This window comes from Vanacampus margaritifer, chromosome 8 (genome assembly GCF_051991255.1).
Source record: "Vanacampus margaritifer isolate UIUO_Vmar chromosome 8, RoL_Vmar_1.0, whole genome shotgun sequence".
NCBI classification, from domain to species: domain Eukaryota; kingdom Metazoa; phylum Chordata; class Actinopteri; order Syngnathiformes; family Syngnathidae; genus Vanacampus; species Vanacampus margaritifer.
In genome coordinates, this window is record NC_135439.1 from 3,120,104 (window position 1) to 3,147,973 (window position 27,870).

The 27,870-nt window shown below is 38.3% G+C and overlaps 2 protein-coding genes and 1 long non-coding RNA gene across 4 annotated transcripts; 2 read left to right on the forward strand and 1 right to left on the reverse strand.

Moving 5' to 3' along the window:
- The first annotated feature begins 1,159 nt into the window (after nt 1–1,159).
- Nucleotides 1,160–14,633, forward strand: LOC144056531 (carbohydrate sulfotransferase 11-like). Its single transcript, XM_077573443.1, has 4 exons — nt 1,160–1,362; nt 1,430–1,556; nt 7,874–7,953; nt 12,638–14,633. The coding sequence occupies exons 1-4, from the start codon at nt 1,333–1,335 to the stop codon at nt 13,478–13,480; spliced, it is 1,080 nt and encodes a 359-aa protein (XP_077429569.1). The 5' UTR covers nt 1,160–1,332; the 3' UTR covers nt 13,481–14,633.
- A 1,100-nt stretch (nt 14,634–15,733) lies between these two features.
- On the reverse strand, nt 15,734–27,191 carry LOC144056530 (solute carrier family 41 member 1-like). The gene is made up of 9 exons (XM_077573442.1): nt 27,051–27,191; nt 22,597–22,704; nt 21,993–22,064; nt 21,146–21,500; nt 19,938–20,082; nt 19,784–19,863; nt 17,653–17,787; nt 17,405–17,553; nt 15,734–16,567 (listed from the first exon to the last, which is right to left on the reverse strand). Exons 1-9 carry the CDS (start codon nt 27,180–27,182, stop codon nt 16,403–16,405), a joined length of 1,341 nt encoding a protein of 446 aa, XP_077429568.1. The 5' UTR covers nt 27,183–27,191; the 3' UTR covers nt 15,734–16,402.
- On the forward strand, nt 17,114–21,291 carry LOC144056532 (uncharacterized). 2 transcript variants are annotated; one of them, XR_013295078.1, is made up of 3 exons: nt 17,114–17,737; nt 19,602–20,071; nt 20,141–21,291. It is a non-coding gene; the product is annotated as an uncharacterized LOC144056532 (long non-coding RNA). The 2 variants fall into 2 exon arrangements; XR_013295077.1 differs by having other exon boundaries at nt 19,602–20,067.
- Nucleotides 27,192–27,870: the final 679 nt, after the last annotated feature.

Here is a 27,870-nt window from a genome sequence, read left to right on the forward strand (position 1 = left end):
GGGATCGAGTGACAATTTGCTCTCTGGAGGTAAATTTGGTGCTCTAGTAACTTTTACCTGAAGAAAACAAATTTGTAGTTAGTTAGCAAAATATAATTTGAAGTTGTAGAGGCAAATTTCGAGCTTGTTGTTCTTGTTGCTGTAATTTTTTGTAAAAAAGAAAAAAAAAAAGAACTGTACACTGGCTTGCCGAATCTCAAGCTCATTGGTTGATTTGGAGTCTGTTTGGTCTTATCTTTTCTACAAATACAAGGTAGTTTTGCTGCGACTACGTATTTATTTTCTACAAGTTTCTCTTACTACAACTGCAACACAACTGAACGTTACTTTTGCACCAAATGTACCTCTACAACTGCAAGTGGTTTAGTAGCTACAAATACAAATTTGGTTTAATGTTCTGTGGTTTTCTGTTGTCCACTTGCTTAAAAATGACCCGACACGCAGTACAGGATTCACCTGCTTCTTTATTATTTCAAACTTTTTCCCCTTGCACGGCGTTCGGTCGAATACTTCACGTCCCTCTCCCACTCACCCGTGATGACGTGAGCTGTACGACTTCTCAGCATGTAAAATAAATAAATAAAATAAATGCTAATACAAGCACCAAATTAACCCACAACAAACACAACACAAATACTACCCAAAATACAAATTAATAAATGAAAACACAAATTGACAACTAAATTAAAAAACCTACATAGTAAAGGCCACAAGGTGGCGCTGGAGGACCACAACGCCTTGTTAACACGCAAACCAATCAATACAGGAGTATATTAATGCGCTTTATCAGGCATTTACACAGCAGCCCTTTTGATAAATAATCATTTCCAACTTTGACGCCAAACGCAAACACGTGTGTAGATGTCACATATGGTTGACGCTGGGTCACCGGGAAACACAATTAGCTTCAAAAATAAAAGCACCTAACGGATTCTTGTGGAAACGGGTAAATCGCTCCAGTCCCAAACTAGCAATAACATAATATTTAGACTCCAACCAGTGGTTGTGTTGATAACTATCGACTCTAGCCTGTCCAAATCAAATATTACTCATGCATTTTTCCAAACAATGTCACAATGTGATCGCACCATGTGAATGAGAGCATTTTACTTTGAAAGGTTTCAGTGCAAGGAAACCCAGCCGTGTACTGCATCCGGGCTGGGGAGGGAAGGGTTAACTGGGCACGGACCCTTTGGAAAGAAGCCACCCGGGCGACCAAAGCACCTTTTAATAAAATGCCTCGCCTGCTTTAACACGCGTTGTAGCCTTTTACGCTTTCTGGCTCCAGTACCGACAACCTGCGCTTCCCAGTCCGCGTCTTCATCACTGGACATGCGAGGATGTACTGGAAGAGCGGCAAAGGTCAGAAAGACGGATCGATGCCCGTGATCAAGTAGACAAAAACACGTTCTTGCATGAACCCCGGCAGGATTTGCTCTGCAACTCGGTCTCCTCCCGAGGACTCAGGATGAGGAAAATCATTCGAATGCTTTTTGCTTTGAGTCTTGGATGCTTCGTGATGGTCATTTTCTATTTCAACACCAATCTAAAACCAGGTGAGTAGACAAAAAAAAAAAAGCCGTCAGCATGAGCGTCTCTCTTTCTCTCTCTCTTTCTCTCTCTCTCTCTCTTTATCTTATTTACATTTATATCCTGTAGGTATGACAATGTATATTTTTATATAATGTACATGCTCTATGTATGTATTCATGTGCATATATATATTTATACTGTAAATACTTTAGTTGTAGACATGTGGACAGTATTGTTGGTACTTCTGTGTTAATAATAAAAAAAATGGTCACATAAATATTTTGTAGGCCCCTATCTAACTAAAGTGTTTTTTTTTTGTTTTTTTTAATGAATCGATGAAATATAGACATTGCTTTTGAATGGTGGTTCGACAAAAGGATTTTTGATTTTTTAAACAAACTCATGAAACAGGACTGGACAAAATGATGGTACCCTTAACTTGTCTCAGGTTTAAAGGGTGCTTTCTCACAGCTGGTTGATTGGATTTAGGTCAGGGCTTCAGAATAGTCCAATGTTTTTGCTTTTATCCATTCTTGGGTGTTTTTAGCTGCTGTGTTTTAGATCATTATCCTGTCGCAAGACTCACGACTCTTGCTCTTTGACACTGCATAGCCAATAGACTGTCTTGAGATTTCATTGTACACGGCACACATTCAAGACACCCGGAGTCAGATGTAGCAAAGCAAACTCCTCCATGTTTCACAGCTGGCACAGTGTTCTTTTTTAAGTATGATTTGTTTTTTTTCTTAATCTTTTAATATAATACTGATGCACAGTTTTGTCTTGTCCGTCCAAAGGACAACAGTTTCCTGTGTCATAATTAGGGCCTGACCGATATGCATTTTTGGATGCAAAGATTATTTTTACAGATCAGTTTAGCATTAGCGCTAGGCTAGCGATGTTTTAAAAACGAAGCATGTTTTGTATTTAAATATACAGTGGATTTAATTCTTATCGTCGTGCGTTTAGTTTTACAGTTAACTCCAACTGGGGTGTCATTAAACCGCTTAAAGGGCGCTTAGGGACAACAAAATAACCAGTATAACATATGCTACACAATTGCTAGTTGCTAATGCTACGCAAGCAAAATGGTGCATTCAGGGTACTTTCACGGCATCAGAAACTTTGGTTTTCTTCGATTATAACATTTTAAGGGGCCGATTGTTTTGGCAGCTGTTTGTCTTTGTATAATAATTAAACTTGTCGTTTATATAAAATTGTAAATGGTTAGAGTTCATGAAGGGAAAAGCAGTCAGCAAATATATTTAAGGGTCAGCGCAACCGACCGAAGAACACCGTTTTTTGCTGTGAGGCAACAACCCCTCTAAACCATGTTTGGGCTTCCACTAAATTAATCTGCGTCGTCAGTGTTGTGCAATAGGCCAGCTGGACTTTGTGTGTGTTCTTGACTTTATTGTAACCCAGAGTGTCACAATTTATGAAAACTTTGCGAAGCTACATACACACTGCAGTGCGAAACTATTAAAAGCACACAAACATAAATCATGCCAGTTGTATTTATGGTTTTGGTTTATGGCATATAAAAATATAACCCCATGACATGTAGAAATGAGATGTGGAACTATTTTATTAGCAAACTTCTTCTTAGTTGATGATGACTGCTGTTTCCTCAGCTGGCAGCTTGCAGGATTTGCCCGAAGCAAACCTTTTCCAGGTTCTTTGGCCACACACACAATGGCCTCATTCAGACATGCCTTGCAATATCATGTGCCAACAAAATGTATATATCCCATGCTGGTTGGAGGGAAGAGGGAGTTCTGAAAATGTGCAATGTGTAACATGGGGTGAGAGTTATGTGCGGTCGTTCCAGATCCAAGAGCAAGAGGATACACGCTGCGCTTATGAAGTACATTTTTGTGGCCGTTGCAAGCGGTCTCGTTGAACGTTGTAGTTTTCGTTGGATGTATATCATCATATGTTGAAGTCGGTTTCTATGTAGTCAAAAGGTCAAGCTGCCTTATCTGCATACGTGAGGTCAACGAAGCCAAGACTGATGTGATGATGAAAATGAGCCAAATAATGAAATGAATCTACCAAAGCATTTTTATTAGCTTTCGTAAAACCGGACTTTTGCTCTGCTGTGGCATCATCGATAAAGTAAACGTACCCTCTAGTGTTGCCTAAAGCTGCCAGAGAACAGTCACGTATTAAAACAAACATGAACTGCCTGTCTTGATCTTTCAATTGATTTAAATTCATTAAGCAGTAAATCCGATTTTCGATTAGCTGCATTGCGTAAATATACCTTAACTTCATGTTGAAAAGAGGATTAAAGAGGAAATAGTCTTTGGAATATTTTTCTGTGCTTTAAAAAAAAAAAATTATGATAATGAATATATACGTCATCAATGGCAGACACAGATGTGATGATTTCGAGTGTATTACTGGTACTCCCGTTGCATACTCACCTCATGACTTTTTGACGAGAGGCCACAAAAGTCATAAAAATGAACTGCTCAGCATTTTCAGCATCATTTGGCGCACCTGCAGTACACACATTACACCACTTTCTGCTCTGTATTTTAATTACACTGAAAAATGGTCGCGTATGCAACCATTTTGATCACAGTAAAAAAAAAAATCCATACATACCCAACTAGTGTGCAACAAATGACATGTTAAATATGCAAATTTACTCTATTCTTACATCTGCATACATTCAGTGGCCTAAATACGACGAGAGGAAATACTTATTTACCCGCACACTGGAAAATGGTTGCATATGCAACCATTTTGGTCGCAGTCAAGTATTTTTTTCATAAATAGCCAGCTAGTTCCAATCAATCAAGCAAATCTTTATTTCTAGAGCACCTTTCATACTTTAAAAGCAACACAAGGTGCTTCACAGGGAAAAAAAAGAAGAAAAAAGAAAGAGAACAAATCCAACGAAAATCAAAAAACACCAACCGAATCCCCTTCCGCCCCCTCAAACAACAACGCATGGCTGCAGAGGCAAGGCTGAGCAGAGCAAAACTGAAGAAACGCCCCCTAGTGAGTAAACACTGAAATATAAAAATAATAAAATAGAATAAAAGCATATACTAAAAAGTGCATCTAAGTAAATACATGAAAACTAAGAGTACTAAAAAATATAATATAGAGGAACACTATAGTAAATAAATGTTAAATATGCAAATTTTCTGCATACATTTAGTTGCCTGAATACGAGGAAATACTTATTTACTCGTACACACTGAAAAATAGTCGCATATGCAACCATTTTGGTCGCAGTCAAGCCCCCCCCCCCTCCTTCCCCATAAATATCCAAACTAATTTGCACCAAATGACATGTTAAATATGCAAATTTACTTTAATCTTCCATCTGCATGCATTCTAGGCAGTCATGACACCTTCCACGCGCTTTTCCTTTGCACTAACACCCTTAAAACAAACATTTGTGGGCCAAATCATCAGGCTTCCCCCTTGTACAGTGTCTCTCTCAGTCGGGCTTTTTTGACAGGAATGGCCAAAGAGAGGTTAGGGAGGGGCTGGGGGTGGGGTGGGGGGTGGGGTGGGGTGTGTGGGGGCTGCTTCTCAACGTGGGACCAAATAACAGAGGTCCGTTTATGACCGAGACAGGACTAACACACATCGTCTTCTATATATTTTTGCATTGCCAAAGCTCCTGTTTCTGAACAGGTCGAGAGGAATGCAGAGGAAAAAGACACGTTTGGGTCTAGACGGGGTTAAACTAATACCAATGCTCCTTCCTTGAAATGCTTTTTGGATGCGTGGAACAGTGGGTGGGTGGGATGGGTTCCGGGGGATTTCAGAAACAGCAGAGAGTGTATACTGGAGTGTTTGGGAAATGCATTCCGCACCCAGAATTGGACAAAATTAAAAACATGCAAATTCAAAATAAAACAATATTACGGCAGGAGGTTATGATGTCTGTTTAAATCCGGATGAAACATTGCGTCGTTTTTTTGGTGAAGTTCTACCAACTCAGGCGGGGACGGGCAACTGGACAGGAAATAAAAGATTTCACCGTTGCGTGACCATCGACAAAACTGTGACAGACATTAAGCAGAGTACAAACAATAAAGAGATCACCTCAACTTCCTCTCGCTGCCGCTGAAAACCAACCAACCAATAGGAACGCGCCATCCGATGGCATGAATATCAAAGCGTCCGCACAGTCGCAGGCACCATCTCCAAACACAAAGGAGATGGATAACAAACATGACCGTGCCTCCGTTTGTCTTTTCCTTTCAACACACATAAACACAACATTGCAAGAGCTACGTTTCAGCTGACTGTTGCCATGACAACAACCTGACACACACACACACACCAGTTACTTTTTTCATAGCCAAGATTCATCGTGCTGTACATTCTGTCAGTGTTACTCGTAGAGTGTGTTTATAAGACTGCAACGATTGTAGAAGCAGATAACTGATATTAACTCATTCACTGCCATCGACGGCTATAGACGTCAAAAATTCATTTGATCTATTTCTATTAGTTTTAAAAAAAATTCTCACTTTTGTTAACAAGAGTATGAAAACCTAGAAATGTTTTTATTGTTCATTTAGAACAGATATAAAATTTGTGATTAATCGTGGGTTCACTAGTTAAGTCATGCAATTAATTACAATTAAAATTTTTAATCACCTTACGCCTCTAATTTTTTTTTTTTTTATTGTGTCAGGCGGTTAATTTTTTTTAATTGTTATTAATCGCATGACTTCACTAGTTAACTCACAATTAAGCTCATATTTTATATCTGTTTAAAATGTACAATATTTTTTTTCCCCTAGGTTTTCATACTCTTGTTAACAAAAGTGGGGAAAATGTTAAACTACTAGAAATAGTTTGAATTATTTTTTGGACGTCTATAGCCGTCAATGGCAGTGAATGAGTTAAAAAAAAAAAAAAAAAAAAAAGTGGGCATTGAATTTATTGTATATTTCCATGAGATTAAAACAAGAAATGAATACAGATAAACTAGGTCAAAGAAAAACATTCGACCAGTTGTTTCCACAGCCAGCCTCAGCTGACCCAATCACACCATGATGTGGAAAGAGACACACATCCTCAGACTCGCCCAGTCCCACCCAAAGCTCTCTACATTGGATTTACAGTACTGTAAAAAAAATTTTTTTTTTAAATAAATAAAAAAAGAAAAAAAGCTGCTTTAGTGTTTTTTTGTTGTCTTCATCTGTGCCATCTCGTTGATTTTTCCTCTCAGACCATATTTCTATGTGTTAAGTCATCTTCAAATTTCAGTTGAACATTAATATTTGCGATCGCACTGCTGGAAAGTGCTTTGGCTTGTTTTCATGGTGCAGCTGTCTTTGCACATGTCACATTGCCTTGTTACCAAGCTGGAGCAGGTGTCGTTTTCAGTTCCATACTCACAATTACTGTTTTGGTATTTGTGTGTTTTTCTTCTACTTAAAAAAAAAAAAAAATGTTGCCTACCAATGCCTCTTCAATGAGTTGCTGCATTTCAGGAGCCAACGCTGTTAGCTTATTTGCGACTCGAACAAGTAACATAGCTGTTTAGCTAGCATGTAGCCACCATTTGCTAATTTAATTAGATTCTGTGCACAACATGGCTCATCACAAATATACGCCACCAACGCATTGAAAACTTAGCTTAACATTATAACATTAATAACAGAAGCTAATGCTGGTAACACTGTTAGCTAATGCTAATCTGTGCTAGCACCGGAGCACTGCTTTCCTTTCGACTTCGACATGATCGTACTTTGACGGCCACATCTTTCGCTGTCGGACCTTAGCGACTTAGCTATCAAGTCATTGGCTGAGAAAGGCGGTGTGGGAGGAGCTATTGTGTTAATTAGCCCGACTGTTTTTGTAACAGAGTGCTGAAGTGGAGAACAGCTTGCTCGCAGACACGTTTTCAAAATTACATTTTTCTAATCTCACAATCATTTGATGGGTGGTAATTACTCCAGGGACGCAACTATTTGCATACAACATTATATTATATATATTATAAGTCATTTTCCATAATACTGTTTACTGTAAGCTAAAACAGACCTACATCCTATACAAAAAATATTGAAACTCACATCTGCATTTTTGCAGTCTCTAATCCTACCATCTGAAAAACTTGAGTTATAATTCATATTGCATGAGCCATAGACTTCAATTAGAGGTGTCGAGTCAGCATGTTATAATCTCTTTTTCTTGTGTTCTATATTTACATTTCCAATGTTCCAAACAGCTTCATCAGCATATTTTCCTTTTGTGGACCAACTTGATGCTTTAAATCAAAAATGTTTTCCCATCTTTGCACTTGGGTCACATATTTTAATGACTGGTACTTTGTTTCCTCATGTTACCTCAGCCTCGGAGCAACTTGGGGAAAGAAGCAACGGGCAAAAGCTCCGGAGGAGTCCGCTGCAGACACTTTATGATGGGGATCAGGTAAGTGTCACTCCATTATTATGTACAACATTGATATAGCAAAATTTAATATTACAATTTTATATATATATATATATATATATATATATATATATATATATATATATGTGTATATATATATATATATATATATATACTGTATATATATATATATATATATATTTTTTTTTTTTACTTGAACACACAAGTCTATGCACTTGCCTGGTGTTGAGTTAATATTGTCTATTTTCCCCCCACTGTTTTGAACAGTTTTGTAATTAACGATGAAACTTAGCTATATTCTAATGCTAATTGCTGCAAAACGGAAACGGATAAAAATAACCTTTTTCTTCCTGATGAAAGAAGAGACTCTAATCTTTCTTTTGGTAGGTTCCATTTTTTAAAGCAATAGAACACAATATTCTGTGGGCCTGGCAAAATCAGTCCAAATCCAGTAAAACGGCTTGGAGCGAAGGGGATTGCTTCAGTGAAAATGGCTGCGAGTGAATGAGTTTCTCGATATTTTCTTGCCAATTAGAATGTGTTACATTCTGCTAAAGCTAAACTTTTACATTTGACTTTTGAAAAAAAAAAATCTGTATATATATATATATATATATATATATATATATATATATATATATATATATATATGTGTGTGTATATATATATAATTATTATTATTTATTTATTTTTTTACTTGAACACACAAGTCTATGCACTTGCCTGGTGTTGAGTTAATATTGTCCTTCCTTTTTTCTTCTTTGCTTTTTTCTGTTGTTTTTTTAATTCAACCCAGAATTGTTGGCCTTCACAGTGCGAGTTTTGCGTTTTAAATATGAGTCCTCCTGTATCTGCCAATGTGTTTGCTCAAGGACATGCAGCTCTTCAGGGAGAGTTGGCTTCCTCCACTAATTGGAAGCATTTCCCGCCCAGAACATCCAGTGGTCCCTCAGTGGGTCCAGTTGCTCAAGGCTCAAGTGTCCTTTTTTTGATGCAATAAATACAAGCGAAATCATTCCTAACAAAATCCCTCCCTGGATTAGGAAGCAAGCCGTACTTGCATTTCACCGACTCCATCCTTGTGTGACAACATTTTTATAGCCACTATTTTATGAGCTGGAAAGTAGTTACAGTTAGGCCTCATATACGGAGAAGTTGCTGTTGTAATTGCTCCCGGTGAAATTCCATTGTGTTGGGCTGGAAAGTGTTTAGGATTACTGCATACAGAAGGCTTTGATGCAGCCTCAGAACTGAAGAGAATGCTTGAAGCAATGGTAGTTATTACAACAACAACAAAAACGAGATCAACCAGGGCCATGTTGCAAAAAAGCTCTTTCTCCCACTGTTTTGAACAGTTTTGTGATTAACGATGAAACTTCGCTATATTCGAATGCTAATTGCTGCAAAACGGAAACGGATACAAATATACTTTTTCTTCCTGATGAAAGAAGAGACCCTAATCTTTCTCTTGGTAGGTTCCATTTTTAAAGCAATAGAACACAATATTCTGTGGGACTGGCAAAATCAGTTCAAATCCAGTAAAACAGTTGGGAGCGAAGGGGATTGCTTCAGTGAAAATGGCTGCGAGTGAATGCATACAGAAGGCTTTGATGCAGCCTCAGAACTGAAGAGAATGCTTGAAGCAATGGTAGTTATTAAGAAAAAAAAAAAGAGAGATCAACCAGGGCCATGTTGCAAAAAAGCTCTTTCCCCCCACTGTTTTGAACAGTTTTGTGATTAACGATGAAACTTAGGTTCCATTTTTAAAGCAATAGAACACAGTATTCTGTGGGCCTGGCAAAATCAGTCCAAATCCAGTAAAACAGCTGGGAGCGAAGGGGATTGCTTCTGTGAAAATGGCTGCGAGTGAATGAGTTAAGAATGGTTTCTCGATATTTTCTTGCCAATTAGAATGTGTTACATTCTGCTAAAGCAACATTTTTACATTTGACTTCCATGTGCTTAGCATACTGATTTAACTTTGAATATGAGCCAATATGCAAATTGATGTTTTAAAATACGGGTCTTAAAGTTGACTTTAGTTTCACCTGACTGCATGAGGATCGTGATTGATGCGCAAGACTGTCGCGATCTCCCCGGCGTCTTAGTTGTGGTCGTGTTTTTTCATGCCAATCACTGACGCTTTTTCTACTTCTGTTTCTGGAAGAAGAAAAAAAAAAGGTTGAACATCTTTGCTGAATTAACGCAGTGACATTTATTGATGTGTTTGCCTTGGCAGCGTCAAGCTGCAGACAATGAAGAACTCAGCGGCTTTACTGGGGGATTAAACTGCAAAAGACAGAAAAAAAAGCGCAGGAGGAGTATTTGACTTTTGGATGTTCCGTATAGAATGCGTACTCTTGCCGGCAGGGAATATTTGTTTTGTATTACTGAGGTACTGAAGCAAGATTTATGTTTTAGTCTCATGTTCAGTGTCATATAAAAGCATTGCCAATTTTCTTTTGACATGACTATTTTATTGGAACCAGTTGTTTTCTTTACGATTTTGTACGGCGCACCCACAGCGTGTTAACAGTCGGAGGATACGTTGTGGTCATCTCGGTCGATGTATTTGAAATTAACGTAAAGAAGAAGATGCTTCGAAACAAACCGTTAAGATGAAAAAACGAATGAGCGCACTTTTGGAATCTCCGCAATCTAAAGAAGTGATGAATTGAGCCGTCTGGAGAGATCTGTAGATCGAATGGGAAAAAAAGAAACATGGACGCCATCCAGCAGTGACTTCCATAGGACGCCGTTTCCCCGCACGGAATATGTTATCTTTTTTTTCCCTCTGTTTGTCTTTGTTGCTGAGCTGAGAAATTTAATCAGACACTTTTGGTCGCGTTTCATCCTACAGTCGCAGATAATTGGCCACAGATCGATACACGGCTTGTGTGCGGAATCTAAATTCGAATCCCCTGCAGCAGGCCCGACATTCGTGAGAACATCTTGAAGCTGTTTCGAGTTATCTTGCGCGGAGGAAAAACGTATATCAATCCATCTTCAGCAAACTTTATTAACTTGAAGGGTTGCCTTTTTTTTTTCTCTCTCTTGAATTTGTTCTTCTGCGTGCTCGGAACTGAACAAGATCAAACACGAGCACAATCTAAGACCATCCCTTTGAGGATACGTTTTTCAGAAAGAGATTGTTCAGAAAGATTTGAGCTGTTTAGATGTTTAGCCCTTTATAGAAGTCCTCTTTTTTTTCTCTCTCTCTCTCGACGTAAAGCTCCGCTCCTCCGCTTTCTTTTTTTTCTTTTTCTTTTTTTCTGGAGAGCTCATTATTGTTCATTCTGTAATTTTACCGATTTGACATGTCATCATCATTGCTCTCCTTTTTTTTTTTTTTTTTTTTTTTTGTATGTGGGTGTGCGTGTGTGTGTATTCATTAGTTCACCTAAAACCTATTTAAAAAAAAAAATCCCATACCGTTCACCTAAACCGAACACTTCCAGCCAGAGTCGTGAGGCCGTCAGGAGACCCGAGGAAGGACCAAAGAAAGGAAAGTTGAAATCCAGCACCGACCAGACACCACCCACCAGGCCACCAACCAGAGTCCTTCACCAACCCCAGAAACATCTAAATTCCTCTGCTTTCTGAATCCCTTGGAATTCCGTTGCTAGCGCTAACGCTTCCGGATTTACGGTGATTTGAAAAACATGCGTCATTTCCTGCCTCCTGCGTCACTCTCACCTGTGACGCACCATTTCCCCCTCCCCCACACGTGACAATCTGCCAGCTACCGTAATATATATGTGACATTGACGTAAAGTTCCGCTTCTCTGCTCTCAGAAGCCGTCGGAATTACGTTGCTAGCACAAACGCTTCAGAAGTTACCATGATTTGAAAATCGCGCATATTTTCCTGTCGGGGACGACGGGTTTAAAGATTCTTTAAAAAGTTGCCCCGTGCCCGAGCACGCTTGCTGCTAAAGTCCGGGTTCAATAGGCTGTGTGAGCGCAAACGATCCGCGCCAGAGTCCGGTTCGGATCCCCGGTTAGGCACGATTGGGAGAGGTAGGCCAGAGAACGGTACGGTTGGACGTACGTATTTGGGCGGCACGACTGTGCGACGTCATGACGTATATCTCGGAGGCAACTGGGCCCGGGCACGGTTGGGTTCGAGTAGAGTGAGTGCAGGCCGGAGGGGGAACAGGTGTGGGGGGGGGGGGGGGGGGTTGGGGCAAATCAGGCTTCAGTACGGTACGGAAGAAATGGCCCTAGTGTGAGTACGCCCTAAGACTTTTTAGAGAACGAACCCAGACCTAAATTAGTCACAAATGCTCACCCCTGAGTGGGGTTCGGGCTTTAGCTGTCCCAAAACATGCCTAACGTAAAATACACCAACTGAGTACTTAACTGCTGCCTGCATACAGTCCTCAGTGAAATGACTGACGGAATGCCATCCGTCCATCCGTCCATCCGTCCATCCATCTTCTTAACCGCTTGTCCTCACAAGGGTCGCTGGAGCCTATCCCAGCTGGCTTCGGGGCAGTAGGCGGGGTACACCCTGAACTGGTTGCCAGCCAATCGCAGACTGACGGAACGCCCACTTGTGATTTTGCCCATTTTGTAGACGCGATCCTGCGTCCAAGCAGTTAGTCGATTAGCTGATCAGCAATCAAGTCTGTGCCCGTTTTAGTCCATCAACTTCCAAATGAAAGGTTCCGGTTCGTAACCGCTGTTCCTCCATTTTGTAGGCGGAGTCAGCAGTGCAGGCAATCCATCAAGGCCGCCGGGAGTTTTTAGAAGAAGCCTGTCGCTCCTACACCCGTAAACGTCGAGTCCTAATCCCGGAAGACCTCAAACATGTTATTGTGGACGACCAGCACGGCTTGCTGTACTGCTACGTCCCGAAAGTGGCCTGCACCAACTGGAAGCGAGTTCTCATGGTCCTGACTGGCGCCGCCGGATCCCACCGAGACCCGTTGAGCATCCCGGCGAATGAGGCCCACGTCTCCGGAAACCTGCGCACCTTGTCTGAGTACTCCCCGTCCCAGATCAACCAGCGCTTGCGCTCCTACTTGAAGTTCCTGTTTGTCCGCGAGCCGTTCGAGCGGCTGGTGTCGGCTTACCGCAACAAATTCACACGAAGCTACAACACGGCTTTCCATAAACGATACGGCACCAAGATCGTGCGCCGGCACCGGCCCGACCCGCAGCCAGAAGCTCTGGAGAAAGGCCAGGATGTCTCCTTCGAGGAGTTTGTGTATTACCTGGTGGACCCGGCCACCCCCGTTGAGGAACCCTTCAACGAGCACTGGGAGCGGGTGCACTCGCTGTGCCACCCGTGCCTCATCCATTACGACGTGGTGGGCAAATACGAGACGCTGGAGCAGGACTCCAACTACGTGCTGCGGCTGGCCGGGGTGGAGGACCAGGTCAGTTTTCCCGCCTCGTCCAAGAGCGCCAGGACTACGGGAGACATGACGGCTCAGTTCTTCCGCAACATCAGCCCCTTCTATCAGAAGAAGCTGTACAACCTCTTCCGCATGGACTTCCTCTTATTTAACTACTCTGTACCGGCATACCTCAAGTTTTGACCAGGCAGGGGGTGTTGTCTTGTTGTCTTGTACGTCCACAGACGGTGGATGAAGATGCCGTTTGACAACACTAGTGAACCGGAATATCACTATTGTAAAATCCCGTGAATAACACTTTTTTTTTTTAAATAAATAAATAAAAATTCCAATTCCAGGGTGTGTATTCTACAAAACATTTTCACTCGTGCTTTCACTGACGAATATTTTTAGATTCTATCAATCCATCGATTTTATTCAATCGATTAATCGACTAATCTGATTCATTTTAATTTTGCATTAATGTGTATTACAAAAGCATTTTCCTCCCTGAATACTGTTTATTGACCAGTGATTGATTGGTGTTCATTTTGTACTTTGTATTCGTATAGTGATTTAAAAAAAAAAAAAAAAAGTAGTTGGGGGGGGGGGGGTTGATGTTGTACTATGTTACCGTTTCGGTCATTGTTTTCCAAAGTAAAAACTGATGTTTGCAAATGTCTTATTTTGATTATACATAGAAGATAACCAGTCTTCTTTCATGAAAGACTACAGAAATCGGTGAACAATTACTGTTGATGTTCTGAAATTCGAGGATATGGGCCATGTTAAATACATTTTAAAAAAAAGACGAAATGCAAATGATTACTCGATTATTAGAATAGTCGTCGATTAATTTGGTCATCGTTTACCTGTCGATTAATCTGTTAATTTTGACAGCTCTAATTTTACACGTTGATCAATACTAAATCGATAAATAAAACCATTGATTTATAACTAATGACTAATTTATATTTGACTGTAAACAGTGATCAAGTGAGTAGCAGTCTGTGATTGTGTGAACAATTTCATTTCAAATTTCATGTGTTTTTTTTTTTTTTTTTTTTTTTTTCTGGTGAATTTGCACAACAAATGTGATTTCTCTGTTATGGGGCGACGTTACAATAATAGCACAATGAATGTTTCCGATCACATTTGGACAGTGAATGTCTCATATGTGCCTTTTGACGGTCAACCTTAATTTGACCCCAGAGAAAATAATTTGTAAACGTGCCTGTGTTTCATTTTTATAATGCTGTTTTTATTTATTGTGCTATTTCTGACTGAATTGCATCCGACCAGCCCAAAAAAAAAAAATGTTGGCACACTTTTCCAATAAATGTCACCCAGCAACAAAGTTTATTGGATTAAATATTGTAAGTATGACAGTAAGACTAAAGCATGACTTGTCATAACTGACATTTAGATACGATTCTAGACATTCTACACAAATACTTAAAAAAAAAAAAAAAACATCAAACAGCAAGAAACATGACATCAGCTTTGTGCAAACAGTTCAAACGCGGTTCCTTTATTTACTTTACACTGTAGTCGCAAAATATTTGGGCTTGACATCATAAAATGTCAAAATGACCACGACCTGTGGCTGGATGGAAAACCGACTCATTTCAAGCCCAAATGTTTTCCGTCGACAGAAATATGTAACACACACTAGACTTTTGGAACCTTTCTTAGAAAACGGCGAATTCGTCCAATTTCAGGACAACTCTAGAAAATGTAACGTTCATTCAGACATTGCAACACGCTGCATACGGAACCGAAGAACGCTCAGACTTGACAATCCTTTGCTAGTAAATGCAAGATCGGATCAATATGTGTTGCAATATCAACACTGCAGGGCAGCACTGATGTTGGTTTTCAATTAACACTAAGGCGATCGTATACAAATGCCGCTAACAGTGAGCTGGCAAATATAGAAAGCCGTTTGCAATATTTTTTTGTCACACCTTTGACAAGCATTTCAAGCAACAAAAGTGGATTCCACAGATTTGCATTTCGTCGCTGCTATGAGAAAACACGTACATCCTTTTTTTTTTTTTTTTACGTTTTGGGGATGTCTGCATTCAGTTTCACCCCAAAACCACTTTTTTTTTTAAATGACAAAAATGGTTTTCACATTACAGCGACGATTTGTAAAAATTTGAGTCTGTAACTCGGAAATGAGCAGAACCAAACCAACTCATTTAACTCATTCACTGCCATTGACAGCCATAGACTTTAAAAAATTCATTTGAACTATTTCTATTGGTTTAACATTTTTTTCCATTTTTGTTAAACAAGAGCATGAAAACCTAGAATTTTTGGGGTGGTACATTAAGAACAGATATAACATTTTTGATTAATCGTGAGTTAACTAGTGAAGTCATACGATTAATTACGATTACAAATTTGAATCGTCTGATGCCCCTAATTTTTTAATAATCTTTTCTTCTTTAAAAAAAAACAAACATTTTTTGTTTAATTTTTAGTAATCTTTTTTAAAAAAAAATTAAGAAAAGATTATTAAAAATTAAGGGCGCCAGGCGATTACAATTTTTAATCGTAATTAATCACATGACTTCACTAGTTAACGCACGATTAATCACAAATGTTATATCTGTTCTAATACAATGAAAACTTTCATACTCTTGTTAACAAAAGTGGGAAAAAATGTTAAACTAATAGAAATAGTAAAAATGACTTTTTGACGTCTATAGCCGTCAATGGCAGTGAATGAGTTAAGTTTGATCTCCCTACTGACATGAAACTGGTCAAATTCTTAATTTTTAAGCAGACTTTAAATTACAAATGGGATATTTGCTTCTATCTTGACATTTTTATGCTAATTGCTGTCAATCACTGAGCTACTCGTATGCGGTATTATTTATCCGTACGTAGGTTAGCGTACAAATCTGAGGTTAGCAAACAAATACTGTAGCTTTACTTGAAGTCACTATAGGGACTTCAATTGAATACATTTGAATAAAATGTTGTCTAATATAATGAACTGGCCAGTATGAAGGGATGGGGGTGTTTTTTTTCCCCTCAAGTTTTCTTTTTTATCTCCTCTATCCTGCATAGCTTGCATTTGACTTGCTTTTGATCGACTTTGTAAACCGCGAGCCCTTAGAAGCGGATCTTCTCAATCAGTCTGAAGCTCAGGGCCAGAAAAGCCGTTCCCAGCAGGTCACCCAGTGCTGTTAGGTAAGGGATGGAGAAGTTATCCGGGTCCAAGCCCCTTTGCCACAGCCACCTCACCATCACGTTGGCTGCATGGAGAAGAATCAGCACCTGGTCAATAATAGAGAAATATGTCGAGGGCATTTGAGGATTTTCAGAGTCCGCTGACAAAAAAGACTTATGTTATGTTTTTTTTTCATTTTATTTATATTTTAATTATTTTTAAAATATTACACCCATTTTATTTATTTTTTTTTTTTTCTGACACAATCAGTATGCTGATTTTAAATCGAATAAATAAATAAATGAACTTGCATTATTATGGAAGCGTATTGCATTCACTGTTTTTCTAAAAAAAAAATCTGTTTTACTGCATGGAGGTGTGTGGGGAATATTCAGAAAAAAAGGGGGGGAAATACTCAGAAAAACAGAAAAATCTTCAGGGAAAAAAAGGAATAAATGATTTAAAAAAGAAAAATATATATTTTCTGAGTTTTTTTTTTTTTTTTTTGACCTCTGAACTCCAAGTGGCTTGTTGCAGACTCACTAATGGCGGACACTTTGCCGCATGCAATTCGCTTCCATAGAAACTGTTAGCTTACTAAAATCATGCCGATCGATTGACATGTTTTTATATTGAGCCTGCAACAAGTCACTTCAGATTTTAAATATTAATATAATATAAAATACCAGCTTCTGTTTTTCAGTGTAATTTTTTTCCGTTTTTTTTTATTAATCCCCGCCACCCGCATTACGCTTTTTTTTATAAAAGGAAAAAAAATCGGTAAAACAGACAAAATATTCATAAAAAAATAGACACCAAAAAAAAAAAAAAAGAAAAAATTTGTCAGAACTACTTTTTTCCCAAGTGAATGCAACAAGCCTCCGTATTACGGAAATGAGGTCATTAGCTGAATGAATTCTGTTGAATGAGCAAATTGGTGTCACCTGAAGCAGTGCCGCAGACAGGTAACAAACGACAAAGGTGGCCGTCATGGCCGTGTGTCCCGCCTGAAGAAGATGGATCATGTACAGGAAAAGAAGATGACCCGGGACCACGAGCATGGCCAGGACTCTGGCTGATTTGGAATTCAGGTCTGAACACAAGCAGAAAGAAAATCAAGTCTATTTGATGAGTCTGTTTTTGATGACTCGTAGCAATCCAATAAGGGTTTTTCTTTTCTTGTCTTTTTGACCGGAGGAACAGAAAGTAGCATCGGGTCCCGGGCAGCTCGTGTTGATTTTGAATGGCAGAGCTCCAGGAGCGCTCCAGTAGTGGAGGTAGGTAGACATCCTGCTGGCCTGGATGGCTACCAGATTTCCTCCAACACCTCAGAGAAGGAATGGTGCCATTACCAGGATTAGACATCTAGAATTTTGTTAACAAGAGTATGAAAACCTACATTTTTAGAATAGATATAAAATTTGTGATTAATTGTGAGTTAACTAGTGAAGTCATGCGATTAATTACGATTAAAAATGTTATTCACATTATGCCCCAAATTTTTAATAATCTTTTTTTTTTATTATTCATTCACTGCCATTGACGACTATAAACGTCAAAAATTCATTTGAGCTATTTCTATTGGTTGAACATTTTTTCTCCACTTTTGTTAACAAGAGTATGAAAACCTAGATTTTGATTGTACATTTAGAAAAGATATAACATTTGTGATTAATTGTGAGTTAACTCAAGAAGTCATGCGATTAATTACGATTAAAAATGTTATTCACATTATGCCCCAAATTTTTAATATTATTTTTTTTAATTATTATTATTCATTCACTGCCATTGACGACTATAAACGTCAAAAATTAATTTGAGCTATTTCTATTGGTTGAACATTTTTTCTCCACTTTTGTTAACAAGAGTATGAAAACCTAGATTTTGATTGTACATTTAGAAAAGATATAACATTTGTGATTAATTGTGAGTTAACTCAAGAAGTCATGCGATTAATTACGATTAAAAATGTTATTCACATTATGCCCCAAATTTTTAATATTATTTTTTTTAATTATTATTATTCATTCACTGCCATTGACGACTATAAACGTCAAAAATTAATTTGAGCTATTTCTATTGGTTGAACATTTTTTCTCCACTTTTGTTAACAAGAGTATGAAAACCTAGATTTTGATTGTACATTTAGAAAAGATATAAAATTTGTGATTAATTGTGAGTTAACTCGTGAAGTCATGCGATTAATTACGATTAAAAATGTTATTCACATTATGCCCCAAATTTTTAATATTATTATTTTTAATTATTATTATTCATTCACTGCCATTGACGACTATAAACGTCAAAAATTAATTTGAGCTATTTCTATTGGTTGAACATTTTTTCTCCACTTTTGTTAACAAGAGTATGAAAACCTAGATTTTTTTATTGTACATTTAGAATAGATATAAAATTTGTGATTAATTGTGAGTTAACTAGTGAAGTCATGCGATTAATTACAATTAAAAATATTATTCACATTATGCCCCAAATTTTTAATAATCTTTTTTTTTTTTATTCATTCACTGCCATTGACGACTATAAACGTCAAAAATTAATTTGAGCTATTTCTATTAGTTCAACATTTTTCTCCACTTTTGTTAACGAGAGTATGAAAACTTAGATTATTTTATTGTACATTTAGAACAGATATAAAATTTGTGATTAATTGTGAGTTAACTAGTGAAGTCATGCGATTAATTACGATTAAAAATTGTATTCACCTTATGCGCCAAATTTTTAATAATCTTTTTTTTTAATCATTATTATTCATTCATTGCCATTGACGACTATAAACGTCAAAAATTAATTTGAGCTATTTTTATTAGTTTAACATTTTTCTCCACTTTTGTTAACAAGAGTATGAAAACTTAGATTATTTTATTGTACATTTAGAACAGATATAACATTTGTGATTAATTGTGAGTTAACTCGTGAAGTCATGCGATTAATTACGATTAAAAATTTTAATCGCCTATCACCCCTAATTTTTTATATTCTTTTTTTTAAATGAATTTATGGCAGTGAATGAGTTAATATGTTAGATGTGACCTCACCAGTCCAAACATAACATTCTGATTAATATTACATTTGTGGAATATGAGTTATGAAGCCAAATCCAGCCGTTTTTATCCATCTCAGGGGGCGGCCATTTTGCCACTTGCTGTCAACTGAAGATGAAATCAATGTTGCTCAGGTCTCAGATAACGACCAACCACAGCTCAGCTTCAGAGAACAGGTGAGCTGTGATTGGTCCTTTCCCTTAAGTGAGCAAATTTTTGATTAAGGTTTTTCAGTGTTAATGTTAATGTTCTTCTTCTCACCATTGATAACCGGAGTGAACACAGCCATACCCTCAAAGTTTGGATTGCTCACTGTATTATCCAGAATCAGACCACCAACGCTGCAAACGACACAAATCCAACAAATGACTTGATCTTGCCTGAGAAGAGAGAGCGTCAAAGTGGTCTAACTCGCCTGCTGAGCGACATGGCCAAAATAACGGGTTGCCAGCCTGACCTCAGGACTTCTGCCATTGGTGGAGACCGGCGGGCGATGTTGACCCACACCGGCGCAAGAAGCAGGAAAAAGGCGCACACCGCCAGAGGCAGGTACCACATGTCTGGAGCACAAAATAACTCTCAGGAGACTTTTGTTTCATTCATCCATTTTCTATACAGCATAAGTGGAAGCAATCCTGGCCGACTTCAGACAGCGCGGGAAGGGAAGTGTGGACGTCGCTGCCCTCTTCTTGCGAAACCAAATAAAAGCAAAAGTGACAGCGGCCTGGTGGAGGAGTGGTTAACACGTTTGCCACACAGTCAGGAAGGTTCAGCGTTGGAAGCTCAGTGTGGCTTTTCTTCATGTCAAGTACATTTAGTTCATTCTAGACTACCAATAGATGGAAGTGAATGTGAACAGTTGTTTGTCGGAATGTCAAATTAGTTCAAGTTGGGATCGGCCGTCACCCTGATGAGAACATGCAGTGCAAAAAACACTTGCGTAGCACTTTTCATGACACCCAAAGACGTTTTACAAGTTGATGAAAAAAAATACACAAATAAACAATAGTGAATAATCGTCGTATATATTATTAACCACAAATTACATACACCAGTTAACTCAGAAATGTATTCAGTTGAGACCAAGGTTATTATAGCTCACAAAAATGAGCTAAATAATTTAAACTGTAATCTAATTAATTAAACTTAATCCCCCCAAAAATAACAATAAATACTGAAACTACATATTACATTTATAGCTAATAGTGAAAATGTCTTAAGTTATCGTCTTTGGCACACACAAAAAAAAAAGCTCATAGGGTTCATTATAAAAGTCTCTCTTTTTTTCCCTTATCCATACGAAACAAGAACGTCATTTGAGAATTATTTATTTTAATTTTTTATATAAAAATATATTTATTAAACCTAAAACAAAAACTAATTATGAAACAAAGTATAAAAACTAAACTAAAATAGACAACAAACAAAAAATCTGCTAGAACACTTTACATCTAAAGCCCCTCAGCTTCTTCCCCTGGAAGCAAAGCTCCTGGGCCAGACGGATCACCACCATAAAGAGTCCATTGCAATGTAACGAAATTGCCCTGAATCCCCCCCCCCCCCTCAAGTTTCTGGTAAAGGAGCAATACTTCAAATTTCCCGCAAGGCGAATTGCACTCTCACCTCTGTAGCAGAGGAAGAAGCTGCTGACTCCAGCAAGCAACGACAGAGTGATGACATCACCCAGGCTGGCAGCGATGGGCGTGGCTACGTTATCTGGGTTGACGCCCACTCTCCTGGAGCCAATGATCACTGCCACCATCACGAGGCCTGTTCGTGTTGCAAGATGATGAGCACGCGTCCTCGGAATGTCGTATATTTTTTCTGTCTGACCTAGAGACAGCGCAGCAACGAAGGCTGCGGTGACACTGCTGGCACACAAGATGGCAGCGTGGAGAACATCCACTCGACCCCTCGTCAGACCCCCGAGACTCACTGCTGCCACAGCGGCCAGGAAACCGACAACGGTGGCCTGGACCTTCAGGGATACATTCTTATTCATCAAAATGCATGTTAGCTTCTAGTCGTATTGTTATTATCGCCCCGTCACTCGTACCCTTACAGTCTTGTAAATAGAATTCATTTCACCGTGTTTATTCATTTTTCATATTTACAATAAATGTAACTTTCCACTTAAATTGGATTATTGATGTTGTTTTCAACATGGCCCTGGTTGATCTCTTATACTCTGCTGCCACCTACTGGCCGTTTTTTTGTAATAACTACCATTGCTTCAACCGTTCTGTGCAGTTGAGAGGCTGCATTAAAAGCCTTCTGTGTGCTCTAGCATAAAAAATAAAAATAAAACGTATAATGTAACGTGTAATGAGTTAAAATATTTGTCGATTCATTTAATAACATGATTTTTTTCATTGTCATAAACGACGGCTTGTTCGTCTAAACGTGCCAGCGATTGAGTCAAGTGGTATGAAAAGTGGATGGATTGGATGTCCTGAGATCCGTCTTTCACCTGGATAAGAGCCAAATTACAGCAAACTGTCCTCCATTGCTGCTGAGGTTCCTCCAGCTGCCCAGTGTTGGCCTGCACATGGAATCATCACGAGTGCCGTTATGGAAATATGAAAATTTACACCTGGTTTATGCATTGTGTATATGGGATTTTTTTTTTCTCATACATTTGATTAACCATAATTGGAAGAAACAATATTTGACAACTAATTTTTTTCTGCAATCTACCTGTGTGCAATATTTAGTTTTTTGGTGCATTTAAAGTATCTCACATAAGTGAGCACACCCCTCACATTTCTGCAGATATTTAATCATATGTTTTTAACATAATGACACCACAAATAGTCAGTGCACAGCCTCTATAACGGTGTAAATGTATTGTTCCCTCAAAATACAGCCAATATGGCAACAAAAGTGAGCACACCCCTAAGTGAAAAAAATTATAATTAAATATCTGCTGATATTCACGACAGTAAAACATGTATTATTAACGCCACCTTTATATACAATACTTTATCTAAAAAATACTTTTGTATGTAATGTAAAAAAAAAAAAAAAAAAAAAACATTGTCAAGTATTTTGGTAAGTCGTGTGTTTCCACTCACGGCTGTTGACAGTCTGGATGCCAAGGTCATCTCCAGGTTCCCTTTCAGTCCCACCAGCGCTGGAACCAAGATAAAAACCTCAGGGATCTCTTGAAACACAGTCCAGTGCTGGAAAACACCACAAAAATAGGATGTTGTTTTGTTACTTCAAATGACTGGATTTGAATTTGAATGCTTAAAAAAAAAAAAAAAGCAATAAGGAGAATAAAGTCTTGCCATTGCCCAGGTGGCCCCGGATTAGCCTAATGAGTGATCTGTAATATTGGTCGGCCAGCCTGGAAACCTTCATATGATTTCTTTTTTTTTTTTTTTTTTAAATACAAGTCTGCATTTTTTTTGTACAAACTGAAGCATAGGTAGCAAAAGTACTCACATTCAGTACTTAAGTACTGGTTTGATACACACACACTACTGTCGTTCATATACAGTCTCTATTTTGGTAAATGAGTAAAAAAAAAAAAACTTCTCTGCACACATGCCAGATAAATAAATGCTTCAGTATATTACAGATTCCTGAAATATGGTGTTTTGTTGATCTGGTTTTCGTTAGATTTCAGTTATGTCTCGTTAAGTTTTATTATGTCCACCTGTGCTTGTCAACCCAGTCCCGCGGGTTGTCCAATCAGCTCCCTCAGCCACGTGTGTCTCTCGTCAGTTTGTTTGTATTTAATTCGCTGCTTTCGTTCACTCTTCATCGGTTCGTTGTCCGTATCATTGTCCGTTGTTGCTGGTTGTACTTTGCCAAGTCTAGTTTGTTTGTCAATGTACTCTTATTGTTTTGGACTTTTGTTTGCTTCTCTAACACACTCCGACAACAATCCTTTTCTTAATTCCTCGTGAAAAAAAAATAGACGATCACATTATTCACACAGAAACATTGTAGCATCTTTTCCATACTTGCACTGTTTTCTTGCCGGACACAACGAAAGGCACCAGCACGTTAGCTGCGATGACCCAAGCGCCTTCTAGGAGGAAGCTTGGAACTGAGCGGGTCACTTTGCAGCTGAAGCCTTTCAGCTTCTTGCCCAGGAAGCAAAGCTCCGGGGCCGGATGGGTTACCACCAGAACTGTTCGCTGTTAACCCATTTTTGATTTTGCTGAAAATCTTCTGTTGGGGTTGAAATAAAATCAATTTTCTTCAACCCAATTTTTGTTGTTGCCGTCGCATGTCCATAAATCAGCTCCACCAGTAACTGTCAGTTTGCAAACGTTGCAGAAATGGTACTAGCAGCTTTGAACCGCTTGAAACAGTCCCCATATGAAGGACAGCAGATCTGTGAAGTCTCTTTAAACACTTTGAAACTGACAGACGCTCACGCACTCCTCATGCTTCGCTTTTGAGCAACCGGGCGACTGAGGCCGAGCGCTGGAAGCCAGGCCTGTCACGGGGCCTGAAAAGGGTCCAGGTCCGATGGGACAAGGACATCCAGAAGGCCAGGAGCTTCTTCTCCGTCCTCATGTGCTCCTTCTCCTCTGTCTCCGTCCACAGCTCCCTCTTTTGGGGAAACTGAAGCACCTTTCTCAGTTTCATCAGGAAATGCTGGGAAATTCGGGTGAAAGATGGCGTCAGGGTCCGAGTTCCCCCCGAACTCCGGATGAAGAGGCAAGTGATGAAGAAAGAAGATTTGTACGTTCCGTCCGTCACCATGAGCAGCACTCGTCTTTCCTCAGCAACCCTCGATTGTGTTCAGAGGGTGCCGGTGTTCTTTTCTCCCCTCACTCTTGGTGTAGCTCCTCCTCCTTCTGCTCTTGGATGTCCTCGGTGGGTGACGCCATTCCAAGCGCCAGGTGCTTTACCTGCCACTGACGCGTGCTGCTGCCGCATCCTGTTGCACTGCATTCAATCTGACATGCATAACGTCAATATTCTAAACACTCTTGCATATATTCTCGCCCTTTCAAAGTCGTCTGACTTTTAGCGGTATTGTTAAGAGACTCACAATATAAACGTGAGGAAGAAAAAAACCTGCAGTGTCCAGATTACCTCCCACACATACACACACTCGCAATGACTCAGCTCAAATTTGACTTTGGGACATGGGACATTGCTCACAGTGATTCTTTGTTCTCCGCAGCGCCCCCTTCTGACTACTGGATGCAATTTGAATAATGAGGCTGCAGAAGGATAGCACACTTATAGCAACTGAATTGGAACACAGGACAAACAGCACAAATAATACATGTATTGATGGATATTAGCCTATAAAATTATTATAATTATATTATTATTCATATTTATAATAATAATAATAATAATGCTGATGATGATAATGATGATGATTATTATTATAATAATTAATATTTGTAGTAATAATATAAAAAAATAATATGATCACAATACTAATAATACTAATACCAATAACAATATTATTATTATTATACAAAAAAATATGGGGAAAACACACAAAAAGGGAATTTGGGATATATTTAATTTTTGTAATCAAACAAGGATCTTCTGAGCATATTCATACTATTTCATTCAAAACAATGAAGAAAATGAAAACATGTATGACATATTTAATAACTTTAATGGGGAAGTCAACCTCAATTTATAATATATTCTTTGCAGCCCCACTCGCCTAAACACTACATTCTGATTAATATCGTCTTTGTGGAATATGAATTACTCATCAAAATCCATCTGTTTTTAATCACATCACAGGGGGCGGCCATTTTGCTACTTGTTGTGGACTGAAAATGACATCACAGTTGCTCAGGGCTCAGGTAACGGCAGATCAGAGCTCACCTGTCTTCTGAGCAAGGTCATGTGACGTTCGCAAGCTGAACTCTGATTGTGTGACAAAATGGCCGCCCCCTGAAATGGATTAAAAACTCATGGATTTTGCTGCCTTATTCATATTCCACAAACAAATAATTAATCTGAATACTGTAAAGACATTTTTGGGTTGACATCCCATTTAACAATGTTTATGTAAACAAAAATGGCAGCTGGAATTCCAAACAATTGGGCTGATAAATATAATATATCCATAAACAGAACCTACTGTCACATTTTCTTACTAATGAGCAGGAAGGAAGATTGGATAACACTAAATAATAAACAAAAGTCAAGATGGTTTCAGAGATACTTTGATCAATTATCGATCATATTTCTATCAATGTTGCATTCTACATTACAGTCTCTTCGTCAAAATGCCAACGTGTATATTTGCGTGTGTGGTTGTCCTCAGGGTGACGGTCACCGGCAAGGTCACTGCGACCGTCAGACAGCTGAAGCTCACAAATCAAATTTTGGCACAGCAAAGAGACAACAAGTCACACCGCTCCGAGAACACACATTCACATTTAACAGCTTGTTGAACCACGGCGGCTTTCTCGGCAAGTGCTTTTATGACAAAGGTATTTTATTCCGCTTGGTTTCAGATAATAAAACTGATGTAGATGAGACTTCAATTCATTTTGCACCAAGGAATGGCTATGAATTGAATATGAATACAGATACATTTTTTTTAAATTTTCTGCCTTCCTATCAAATTACTGACATGTTTGCCGATTTTGTCGACATTTAAAGGTGATTTTTTTTTTTCAGGGTTTCTCTTTTTGTTTTGGGACATTTATAGTTACTTTTTAAGTGTTTTCTTTACTGCCTTTAAAAAAACTTTTCTGACTATTTAGTGCACATGTTATGGTAATTTAAGGGATTTCTTTTGGTTTTTGACATTTTCTTTTCTGTCTTTTCAAAAAAAAAAACCTGCCTTTTTCGTTACAGCAATTCCCCCCAAAAATGATGGAGATTTTCTGCTTTTGTTCATTTGTTTTTGTACATTTTATGGTTACTGTTTGAGCATTTTATTTCATGCCTTTTCATTCAATTTTCTGTCCTTTGTGAAAAAGTTTTAATCATTTCTTAAAAATGTTCAAAAAAGAAAAGCAGAAAATGTACATAAAATAATGAATCTACCTTTTATCTTTTTTTTCTGACAACTTAAAAATCTGGCATTTAAAAAAATAATAATTATTGATTTTTTTTTTTTTTTAAAATCATTAACTAATTAAATAATATTTTATCTAAAAAATAAAATGAATTTGTAAAAAATATGAATCTCTACTTTTTTTTTTAAAGAGCCACATGTGGCTCCAGAGCCGCAGGTTGCAGACACCTGATTTACAGGATCTAAAGGGAATCTGGAGCCGACATCTGATTTAGCTTGAGACGGACGAACACCCTGGACTGAGCACCTGTCAATCATCCGAAACGAATGACACAGATTAATAGTCACGCCTCCTTAGCCTAAAATGCTACTACACCTGTTTTGTATTCTTTCAGCATTTGCGCATTAACAATATAAGGACTGGGCGAAGGTTCAGTCAGAACTTTTCAACTGGTGCTGTGACCCGGATCTTAAGGGTCACTCAGGTTCATATTGGAAAAACGTCCATTACAAGACTTATTTATCACATTCACTTCTTTTCAATCTGTTTCATCAACTGACCTGCACTTGGTCCAGCAAAATGCCGGCCATCACCATCCCGAGTCCAGCCAGCATATATGAAGGCATCACCTGCAAGCAGATCATCCGGAAAGATTCTTTTTGTGCTGAAATGGGGAACTTATCCTCAACCATTTTGGAGTGTGGCATTAACTTTCAATATGCAGCCATCTGAAATCACGATACTGTTTAAAGATCAGTTCGCTGCTCAGGATGTCGTGTGACAAGTTCCTCCTATCACGGTCCGTCCCGGGTGTAGTCAACTTTATGCCCAAAGTCCGCTTGGAGGGCCTCCAGATCTCCATAAACCCGATTAAGATAAGGAGTAGATGGATGGATTTCTGGCTGTAAAACAATTTTGTATGTACAGTATGTCGGCTCAGAATTTGTCAAATGAGCTTTTATGGCGCCATTTTGAGTTCACATATGACAGCAATTTCAATTTAATTTACAAGCTCATGTGTAGTAGAGCATGTTTTTAAATTTATGTAATTGTAGTTGAAATAAATAAAATAAATGATGTGCTGTTCGGTCATAAAATGTGTAAAATATATATATATATATATTTTTTTTTTTTTTAATCATAAAATTCCCTGTCAGATCAAAGACACCTAAAAGAAAACCAATTAAATATGTATGGCAGAAAAGTATGGTAAATGGGACTTAATTTATATAGCGATACTAAAGCACGAGAGATTTAATTGATTAACATTTTAAATCCTAATGTATTAATCTGACCATTATTTTGTCAAGTAATCGATTAATCACATTTTTTAAATAAATAAATAAATGCTTTCATTTCCATGCCTTTATTTAAAAAATA

Coding starts and splice junctions, on each gene's coding strand:
- LOC144056531 (XM_077573443.1), top strand. CDS start 1,333: ATGCGAGGATGTACTGGAAGAGCGGCAAAG. Junction 1,363..1,429: donor GTACTGGAAGAGCGGCAAAG/GTCAGAAAGACG, acceptor GAACCCCGGCAG/GATTTGCTCTGCAACTCGGT. Junction 7,954..12,637: donor CACTTTATGATGGGGATCAG/GTAAGTGTCACT, acceptor TCCATTTTGTAG/GCGGAGTCAGCAGTGCAGGC.
- LOC144056530 (XM_077573442.1), bottom strand. CDS start 27,182: ATGGTTGAGGATAAGTTCCCCATTTCAGCACAAAAAGAATCTTTCCGG. Junction 20,083..21,145: donor CTTCTTCCTCTGCTACAGAG/GTGAGAGTGCAA, acceptor TTTGTGCTCCAG/ACATGTGGTACCTGCCTCTG. Junction 16,568..17,404: donor TGTCTGCGGCACTGCTTCAG/GTGACACCAATT, acceptor ATTATTGACCAG/GTGCTGATTCTTCTCCATGC.